This window comes from Populus nigra, chromosome 2 (assembly GCF_951802175.1).
Source record: "Populus nigra chromosome 2, ddPopNigr1.1, whole genome shotgun sequence".
Classification (NCBI taxonomy): Eukaryota; Viridiplantae; Streptophyta; class Magnoliopsida; order Malpighiales; family Salicaceae; genus Populus; species Populus nigra.
In genome coordinates this window covers 848,213-859,357 of record NC_084853.1, presented here as the reverse complement: position 1 = coordinate 859,357, position 11,145 = coordinate 848,213, and the positions used below count along the sequence as shown (strand labels likewise).

Here is an 11,145-nt window from a genome sequence, read left to right as displayed (position 1 = left end):
TGAGCAATTGAGTCGATGGTTTATAGACTTAACCATATCCTCGAACAAACTTCCTATAACACCTTGTTAATCCTAAGAAGCCTTTTATTTGTTTGATGTTCTTAGGTATAGGTCACTCTATAATGGCTTTAATTTTTTATGGATCTGTGATCGCTCTTTCCAAAGAGATTATATGACTAGGTATTCCATCTTATCACTACAGAAGACACATTTATTGAATTTAGCAACTAGCTGATGGTGTTTTAACAATTTGAACACTATCTAGAGATGTTTTAAATGGCTATACATGGACTGACTATATACTAATATGTTGTCAAAGAAAACTAGTATGCATCTCCTAAACTAAGGCCTGAAAACCTCATTCATTACGCTTTGGAAAATGGCTGGTATATTTGTGAGACCAAAGAGCATCAACGTAAACTCATAATGACTATTATGGGTTCTAAATGTTGTCTTGTAGATGTCTTCTAGTATCATTCTGATTCAATGATAGCCTGATCTCAGGTTCAGCTTTGAGAAGACAGTAGCACCAGTTAACTCCTTCAAGATTTCATTTATTAAAGGTATGGGTTATTTGTCTTTAATAATGAGTTGGTTAAATGCCTTCTAATCCACATAAAGTCTCCAAGAGTGATCTTTCTTTTTCACTAGCATTATTAGAGATGGAAAGGGACTTGTGTTATTCTAAATTAAACCAGTTTCTAGCATTTTTCCAATCAGTTTCTCCATGATATCCTTTTGAATTTCTGAGTACTTGTATGACCTTAAATTCACATGTTATAACCCATTCTTTCAATGGAATACAATGATCATGTGATCTAATTAAGGGCAAAGCATTTGGTTCCTTGAAAACTCCAGCATAAGTCTTTAGTAGTTTTTCTAGTGGAAGATTGTTTACTTCAACCGGTGATAAAGTGGCAATTATAGCACAAAAGCTTCATATTTCCTTCTTTAGTATTCTCAAACTACACAAGCTAGCACTTGTTATATGATTAGCACTGTCTAACAAACCATTAAGTTGATCGAATCTAATGGTTTGTAGCTAAGTAGGATTGTCCTTTTTTAACAAGACTAGCTGCCCCTTCTAGTTAAAAGACATCCACATATTCTTATAGTTGCATGAGACATCATAAAGTAAGGCCAACCATTGTATTCCTAATATCGTATCATAATTAGTTAGTTCTACAACAAACACATCTACTACAAACTGGACACTTTGTATTTTTCACTAGAAGTTCTTATATACAGCACTGCAAGTCATCTTCTTATCATTAACAACTTCCACTGTAATTGGCTTTATGCCATTTAATTGATATTGTAGTTTATTATCAATCATAAAAACTAATAAATTTATGTGTGCTTCATGAATCTATCATGATGTAAATATGTTATTTGTCCACCTTATCAGTCACCCTCAATATGTGGCCACCAATGCTTCCTTTAATAGCATATGTATATATGGACTTATATGATCATAATTATCCTTTTTTTCCTCTACACGCTCCCCATCAATGTCACCTTCATCTTCAATCACATACAAAAAGTATAACCTTTTGTTTTTACACTTATGACTAGGTACAAATTTATCATCGCACCAAAAACACAAGCCCTCCGCCTTTCTATCATCAAACTCCCTACTTTTAAAACTTTTGGAAGGTCTGTTGATTATCTTGTTGGTGTTGCTTTGGGCTAGGATATTTGTCAGATTCTTGAGAGCTAGATTAGGGGTAATGATATTATGTTTTGTGGCATTTTGAGAATTAAAGGAATTCGATAAGTGGTGTTGTTGTGTGATTTGAGATATTGAGTAAATGGGGGTAGGTTGTCTGTTTAGTAGTGTGAGGGTGGTTTCTCTTATAAGATAGGGTATTAACATGAAGTCTAGCTAAGTTGTAGGCTTGTTTTAGTTGCTTAGGTTTAAACATCTTCATAGGGTTTTTAATCTCTATTTCCAAATCCCCAATAAAGATTACCAGTGCTTGCTTCTCCCCCACATTTATCCTGTTCCACAAAATATCAAAATCCCTAATGTATGTCTTCAAATATCCTTTTTGTTTCAGTTTCATCGGTTATTCAAAAGGATCATACTTCCTATCGAACCTATTGCTAAATAGCCTATACATATTCACTTCATGCAACCTTCAGTCCTCCTTACTCCATATCAAGTTTTGGTGTCAATAAAGATCATTCCATCCAAACAATAAGAGCCTAGTTCGAGTTTCTTATTTTCATCAATTTTTTCAATCTCAAAGTATTGATTACACTTATAAATCCATTTATGAACATCTTCCCCATCAAAACTTGATAAATCTCATTTAGGTTTATGTACCTTGTAAGAATAATAACTCCTATCAGTAGCTCCATAGCTTTTAGAAGCACATTCATTATGATGGCATTCTTGATTGTTGTGAAAGGCACTAGTTTCACCAATATTAGCTTGTGACTTTTATTTTCTTGGACTTTGATGGCAGGTAAGATCCCCTAGTAATTCTTGAAGCTTCTCTAGCCTAAGATCAATTTTCTCAAATCCAATTTCATTATTGATCTTAGATTCTTCTAACTGTTGTCCATATACTTCTAAAAGTTACACAACCTTGTCATGTTTTTTATAATAATTCCTATTAATAGTTGTAATGGATTCATCAATCTTGTCTTTCACTCTTTTCAGATCTTAAGAACAAGTATTTGGTTCTATACTTTGATTATGAAGCCTAATGCTCTGAAACCAGTTGGTGCAAGATCAATTTACACAATCTTAAGACACAATAAAGCTAGCATGAAACAAAAACTCTTTAGGATGAATGAATGAACAATGACAATTAAACAGAACATAATAATAGAATGAACAATGATAATTAAACAGAACATAATAATATAACATGTTTGATGAGAATCTTTTAAAGCACTTTTTTCATTACCTTGTCATTAAGGGTGATCATTTTCGATTCGGATCGGTTTTTACCTATAAAAACAACCAAACTGAAATTTTGTAAAATACAAAAAAAAATGAAACTGACCGGTTTTGGTTCGGTTATTTTATATTAAAAATCAAAACCTAACCGACCAGTTTTGGTTATGTTCTATTTGGTTCGGTTATTTTATATTAAAAATCAAAAAATATACTATTTTTTTAAGGTTTTTTTTACTTTTTTAATGAGCTTGGTTTCGGTTCGGTTTTTTTATTTTTTCGGTTCGGTTTGGTTTTTCGGTTTCAAACTTATGAAATCAAAACTGAATCAAATTGAATATTTTTTTAAATATTCTAATCAATTTTTTTTCATGATTCATTTTTTTTTTAGTTTTTTCAGTTTAATCAATTTTTAATTTTTTTACCCCTCTGTACTTAACATTATTTCTCTCCCCTAAGTTTTGTTGCATTGCTTAGCTAAATACTAGCATAGTATTTTAGCATTCTGTTACAATATAGGTTTTTCAATTTTTGACTGAAAATAACTAAATTAAATCAAAACCAGTAAGTTGAAATTGATTTCGGTTTAGTTTTCGTTTTTTTTTTTTCAATTTAGTTGTATTTTAAGTAAAAACTAAATCAAACAAAAAAACAATCACCCGTACTTTTTCCTCGTAAACAAAAAATAGCAACCAAAAATCCCTTTTTCTTGCTGCTTTGCTTTTCACCTGGATATGTGATTGACAGCAAGAACATTAAAACTAAGAATCGAAAGAACCAACGAACCAATTCAAGGAACAAAACGAGAAGGATTCAGCTCATTATTTAAGAGCTCAGCCAAAAAATATAGATTTAAATTGAATGTCCTGCAGACTGGATAAAGCTGCTATAATCATAATCATAATCATTCTGACATGTGAGACTTTGACTATCTTTTTGCTAGATGTCTACCCTCTCAAAATTGAAGTTCTAACAAATAACGGTATATGGAAAAAAGTACCTAGTAGTCTAATGTGTGTGAGTTGCTTGCAGCATAACCATTATAGATACTCCTCAAGAGGGATGTTACGATTGGAACAATAGCGATGAGGGCAACTTGCATTTCTGAGCTGCTTGTCTTGATGGTGACCTGCCCACTTCGCTTATTGTTCATTCCAACACGAACAGCCATTTTGGAATTCCGACCAATGGAGAACTGAGACTGCAAGTTGGCCATCAGACCCAAATCACCCCTCCACTTCATCAAGGACAAACCTAATGTGGATTGATCCTTCTCTACAGGGAAATCCTTACTCTTGAGACACACTTCAAAGTTGGCTCCATATGCTGTATCGCCTCCAGATCTCACAGCACCAGCAGCTCCTACCAAAGCCAAGCGCTTTGCAACAGCAATCTGATCCTCAATTTTGAGTCCAGTGGCTACATTCTCCCCCAACACAGTGAAGGATATCCCAGCCGACGTTTTGTTCATCTTGAAATTTTTGAATTTGGTTTCACTTCTCAGGATGTAGGCAAGCTGCCTTCCAACATTCTGAATATCAAATCCTGCCATCGTTGATCCATTTTCTCCATGCTTGGCACAAACTGAAGAATCTAAGTGGATATTAAAGTCTTTCTTGTCTTTTGTGATTTGAACTGCAAATGCACCTGGAAACTGACCCCCAACAGCAAGATTTCTTTCAAGGCTAACACCATCGTACCCACAATCATGATCCCACCCATGGGAGTCCAGAACTGGCCTCATAAGAAACTGAGAAGTGGGCTCCAATGCTCGATACCTGTAAGAAGGATTGTCACTGTCAAAGGAGGGTGGGAGGACAAAGTCAGGCATAGCAACCGGAACAGTGGCAGGACCAACATCTTCCTGGTCCACATCTTCACCAATGCCATCATAACCATCTTTGCCTTTCTTCTTCATCCCCTTCAACATTTTCACCTCTTCTCGCCACTGCTTCTTTTGAAGGAGTTTCACCCGATAATCGTACTCCTCCAAATAAGCTTTCTTTTGTTCTTTTGTGAGCTTCGCAACATGAGATTTCTTCAAAGGCTTGAATGGTGGAAGCTGGTCATATTCATCCTCAATTTCTTCATCAGAATCTGATAGATCCACCATGTCAATATCAGAGTCAATGTCGTCTCCTCCCTGATCAGCAGTGAGTTTAGGATGAGGGCGAGACTGCAATAGAGAAGACACCAGGTGGGGTAAAGGTAAAGAGCGGAGACGGAAACCAAAAGGCTTCTTGTGATCAAAAGGATCTCGAGGCTTGGCTATAGAACTTGCTTCCGATAAAATCTTCAATGAATAACATAGCAGTAATAATTGTGGTCTCCAACTTTGTCCATTTGGAAGGATATATTCACTGTTTTCATTCTTCTGGCACAGTGGATGGTTCTCAACAAGTGACACTGGATGCATCATTCTTGGATGTATCAGACGCAGATCACCAACTGCTTGGCTGATGGCTTGCTGAATAGCATGGGATCGTTGACCAACAAACATCTCGAAACTTAGGGGAGACCCGGATGGTCCATCAGGAGGAGGAGAAGTGGCATGGGTCAGAGTGACAACAGAATTTTTCCATATTGATGAAGTGAGAGATTTGGTAAGCAATCTTAACATCGGTAAATCATTGAGATCTAGTGAGTGGGTATCTAGCCGATCAGTATATAGGATAACATCTGGAGGGAACTTGTTTATTGAGGTTTTTATAGATGCTAGTATTTTCCGGTTGATAGCTTCTTCCTTCACAGAGGACCTGAGACCTGGTGTGTCAATAATTCGGATTTTAACCCCATCTACAATTCCAACAACTTCCTTCAACATAGTTGTGGCAGGCTCAAATGCATTGATCTCAACTTTCTTCTCACCAAAAATAGAATTAATGGTCGCACTCTTTCCCACTCCAGTTTTCCCAAGAACCAAAATGCTCAAAGAGAAGTCTAAATCATCTTTCCCCTCAGCTTCAAGCTGCATGGCCATTTTCTCGGCATTTTCAAGGCTGAACTCTTGATTAACATGTGCCCTTGTAGCCACGACCAGCCTGTGTAACACCTGTGCAACTATGGAATCTTCAGGAGATTGTCCAAGTCGCTGGACAAGCCTCAAGAACTTCACAGCGATTTGCTGTATCTTCTCAATCACCTTCTTATCTTCTTCATTCAAATCATTCTTTGCTACATCCTCGACTGTTTCAGACAGCGGAGCAGGTCTCACAATTCGAAATGGGGAATCTGAACCAACAAGACGTTCTAGAGAAAATACCCTGGAACCATCAGCAGAGGTTATTGCAACTCTGCCTCCATCCATACCAGCACTACTTGCTGCTTTCAAAAGAGCAGCCAATGCATCTGACTCTAACAAGTCATTTGCTATTTGCTCTGTGTCCATGTCTCCTTCTTCATCCGAGTCTGTAATAACCTGGCCATCAATTCTACCTGAAGAAGCATCAAATAATTCCTCTCCAATTTGTTCACTGATAGAATCCGCTTCTTCATCTGAGTCTGCAATAATCTGCTCATGAATACTCTGTGAATGATCATGGGAAACCTCCAATCCTGAAAGAGAATCAAACAGTTCCTTTTCCATTTGCTCTTCAACCATGTCTGCTAATTCCCTTCCCATTTGCTCCTCAACTATGTCTGCATCCTCATCTGAGTCAGTTATGATTTGCTCATTAGTTCTACGTGAACAATCATGAGAAATATCAGCCCATGAAGGAGAATCAAATAATTCATTTCCCATTTTTTCTGTAACTATTTTTCCTTCTTCATCTGCATCTGTAACAATCTGCTCGTCAAATCTCCCTGAAGGAGAATCAAATGATTCCTCTCTGCTTTTCTCCTTAATTATGTCCGTTTCTTCATCTGGATCTGCAGTAATCTGCTGGTTTGAAAATTCACGAGATACCCCAGCAGCTGCAATAATCTGCTCGTTAATTCTCCCTGAAGGAGAATCAAATAATTCCTCTCTGCTTTTCTCCTTAACCATGCCCGCTTCTTCATCTAGATCTGCAGTAATCTGCTGGTTTGAATAATCATGAGATGCCCCAGCAGGTGCAATAATCTGCTCGTCTATTCTCCTTAGAGGAGAATTAAATGTTTCCTCTCTGCTTTTCTCAGTGACTATGTCTGCTTCTTCATCTGGATCTGCAATAATCTGCTGGTTTGAATAATCATGAGATACCCCAGCAGCCGCAATATTCTGCTCATCAATTCTCCTTGGAGGAGAATCAAATGATTCCTCTCTGTTTTTCTCCTTAACTATGTCTGCTTCTTCATCTGGATCTGCAATAATCAGCTGGTTTGAATAATCATGAGATACCCTGGCAGCTGGAGGAGAATCAACTAATTCCTTTCCCATTTGCTCCTGAACTGTGTCTGCTTCTTCATCTGAGTCTGCGGTAATCTTCTCATCAATTTTCAGTGAATGATCATGAGAAACCTCAGTCCGTGAAGGACAAGAGAAGGCTAATCGTTGCTCCAATTCACTCATTATATTTTCTTCTGAAGCCCCAGCTATCGAATCCCTGGATCATCACCAGAAAGTAACTTTTTATGTCATCAACATGAACCTGTGATGAAACAACATGACCCTTGCTGGAAAACAGACATGAAGCAACTATATCCTTGAAATTATTTTTATTTTCCCATACCAAAAAAACAAATAAGAACTTCATCGAACTAAGAAATTTCTATCTTATTCTTGATAGCTCATCAACTTTTCACATATCCAAGATAAATTAATCGACCCTGGGAAACTCTCATGGCATACATAAGCAGAATATACAAGTTGGTAATAAAATAAACATATTTGAAATAACACAAAAATGTTACTAAACTCATATACATCATGTCAACAGATCATTGTGCGACTTCGTGGCGAATCCTTTGACAAAGGAAGAACGAGAAATCAAAACTATGGAAAACAAAGATAATTTCATGGTAATGCAATATATCAATTGCATTCTATGCTGCAACTCTTTAAAATCAAAAGGTCCAACGCTTCATCTTATTCAAAGAAAAGATGGAGGTACCAACCAACTTTGTTTTAGAATTATTTATTATATCTTGCTCCTCTCTTTGCCTTCGTGGTGAGGGCAGCTACATCTGATTTAGCTGAATCTTGGATAAAATTCAAGCATGCTCCTCCCGATACTTAACTAAAGGGAGTGGTGTCCAAGCACAATGGTTCTTTTAAAAATTTTATTTTTTCCTGCAACTTTTCTCATCTTTTTAGATGGATAATTTATATTTTCTTAAAAAAGGGGGGAAAACTTATGGTTACCAGTTCCTCCATGGTTACAGTTTTCTGGGTTATCTTTCCAAGAATCAGACAAAAGCTAAGTCACAAAACCTCAACTTGTAACTTCTTAAAATTTGTAGTAGCAACACAAAAATTCCAAAAGATTGCAAAATATCTCATAAAACTCTCAAAACAATCAACTGTGAAACAGAAATTTCCAATACTTAACCTTATCTGGGCTCACGTGTAACACACAACAACCTCTCCAACCTATCCTCGAGCAAAACCCTTTACCAATTTAATCAATTCAAATATCCACGCAAACCCCCTCTGTGACATTTTACCAAGCAAATGGTGCGCAACAAACCAAAACCAAAACCAAAACCGAAACCTCGAACAACAAAATACACCCAACAACAAAAGTTCCTTTTTTTTCTTCTCTCTTATCTCCCAACATTACAAGCAGCATGAAAAGTGAAACCAAGAATAAGCTAAACATGGAGCAAAGCATGATGGGAAAAAACGAGAGTGAGTGTTTACATCATACATACCTTCTTAATTAGGAAAAATGATTGGATTATGGTCCTGTAGCTTTTGGCTTTTGTTAAGAGTGAATATTGAAGAGCTTGCATGTAAAGAGGATTTGTGTTTTGATAAGGGATATTTGTTAGCTCATGTGAGGTTACATTTGTAGACTTTACTACTGTTTTTATGAGGCTAGGAATGGAAGATTGGAGATAAATTTGTGGATAAATGAAACCAAAAACTACACAGCCTTTGTGTTTTTTAATGGGTTTTGTTTTCTTGGACACCCTAGGGCTAGAAACAGAAGTATCTCTTCTCAGTTCAACCTGCATACAGTAAAAAAATTCCTCATCTTCAGTCATTTCCCTCAAGCTCCATGTTTTTTTCCCCTGACAGTAGAAGACATTCTCGAAACAGTTTGCACGTCGATTAAGGCCCTGATTTGGGCTGTGTTTGCACGGATTTTTAAAATTAATTTTTAAAAAATATTAATCAATTTTCATAAACATCAATCACAAAGTTTTAGCTACTAATTGGCAAGATTTTTAATCTATTCACATGTGTTTTGACTCAAATTGTATTTTGAAAAAATTCAATTTGATTTATTTAATTTGGTTAAAACTTTACTCATGTTGTTGTTTTGGCATATGCTAATACATGTCTGATTTATTAATTTAATTATTTATTTTGTATTCTCTCGTGCTTTATGGTAAGAAGGAAAAAGTTTTCTTTTTAGTAAATCAACTAAAGATTGGCATGTGCTGTATATTGACGGGCTGTATTATTTTTTATAGAAAATAGTATTTATATACTGGCATTTTAAAAAAATTCTATAATTTGAGTTATAGATTTGATTCGGTTAAATAAATTAATTTTATTTTAATTAGATAAAAAATAAAAAAAAATAAATCAATTTTAAAAAAAAAAAAGTGTTCATGACAACTTGAAAAAAAACCCTTTCTTCAAAAAAAAAAATAGTGTAGTTTAATTTGCAATCAATTAAATATAAAGGGATAAAACTGAGTAAAAAAATTGTTAAAAAAACCACTACAGTCAACATGAATTAGCATGATAAACATATAACATGGGTAATGAGGGACAACTTAATCCAAGTTAATCTATTAAACTCGTAACTTAGATAATGAGATCAGGATAACTCAATAGAAAATAAAATGAAAGAAAATCGCATAGCCTTTTTTTATTAAAAAGACAATGTCGAACGATGAAATCAAAAAAATAAAACAATAAAAAAAACTCATGTTAACTTTCCAAACCCATTACCAGAGTTATTAGACTGCAAGCACCATACATTAAACAATTACGAATGTTCAATCTTTAACCAATCAAATGTTAAAAAGGATAAGATTGAAAAAAGAAATTCAATTATACAAAATGATCAAAATAAAAAAAAATAATAATTAAAAGGAAGGGGATCAAAATTGAAATAAAAATAAATAAATTAAAGAACAATTATAAATTTTTTTTATCAAATAGTGAAATTAAAAAGAAAAATCACTTTAACAAAATAATAAGGACCGAATTGAAAAAAAATAATATATCATAAATTTGAATCAAATGATAAATTAAAAATAAATAAAAATTGTATAAAAGGATTAGAGAAAAAAATAAAAAAAAATAAGGACTAAATTAAAAAATAATAATATATCACAAATTAAAATTATTATTTTTTATAAAAAAAAGAGAGAGAAAGAAGCTCCATTGGTGACAATTCATCCAACCACAACCTTCACAAATCACGCTAACATGAGGAAGAGATCATGACAATTTTATTGACATTGCAGAAAAGTATTTTTAACCATTAAGAGGAGTTGCATGCATGCCCCACTTAAGGGTTATGGGTGTTTCCCACGTGCACATGTCAATTATTTTTTTATTTTAATAATATTTTATGTTTTTTTAAAAGATTTAATTCCTCTCAATCAACTTGATAATAATAATAATAATAAATAAATTGAAAAAACAAAAAAGCTTCTAAAAAAATCAAGCCCGGCACTAAAGGCTATATGATAAATATACAGTTAATATCCCTTCAGTTTCAGTTTTAGCTTCTTCTTTTTTATTGATGAAAATCAATTGCTTAATTTCATGCACTACGAGCTAACATACTAATCCACGAGGAGTTTTTTTGTCATGACAACATGGGCATGTAACCTCATACATGTAGGGAAAAAAGAGGGACTCCTAAAATATGAATTGATGTGAAAATTGTGCCAAAAAAAACTGAGCAGTTGTTAATGAAGACATACATGCTTAAATGCCAAGGATACAGACATGGGGCAAAATTTTCAATCCCCAGCTTGGTCATAAAATAAATTGGAGAAGACATGGATGGTGAACAAAAAGCATCCGAGGAACATATAGCTATGGACCTTAAAAAAAACAAAAATAGTAGTTGTGCTCTTGGATTCATCAACAATGATCTTAATGATAAAAAAAAATTAGAAGTCAA

At 34.5% G+C, this 11,145-nt stretch overlaps 1 protein-coding gene across 1 annotated transcript; it reads right to left on the bottom strand.

Moving 5' to 3' along the window:
• Positions 1-3,720: 3,720 nt before the first annotated feature.
• On the bottom strand, positions 3,721-9,000 carry LOC133682239 (translocase of chloroplast 159, chloroplastic-like). The gene is made up of 2 exons (XM_062105526.1): positions 8,702-9,000; positions 3,721-7,434 (listed from the first exon to the last, which is right to left on the bottom strand). The coding sequence occupies exon 2, from the start codon at positions 7,398-7,400 to the stop codon at positions 3,909-3,911; it is 3,492 nt and encodes a 1,163-aa protein (XP_061961510.1). The 5' UTR covers positions 7,401-7,434; positions 8,702-9,000; the 3' UTR covers positions 3,721-3,908.
• Positions 9,001-11,145: the final 2,145 nt, after the last annotated feature.

Excerpts from the sequence above, each read along its gene's own strand:
- LOC133682239 (XM_062105526.1), bottom strand. The coding sequence starts at position 7,400 with ATGAGTGAATTGGAGCAACGATTAGCCTTCTCTTGTCCTTCACGGACT.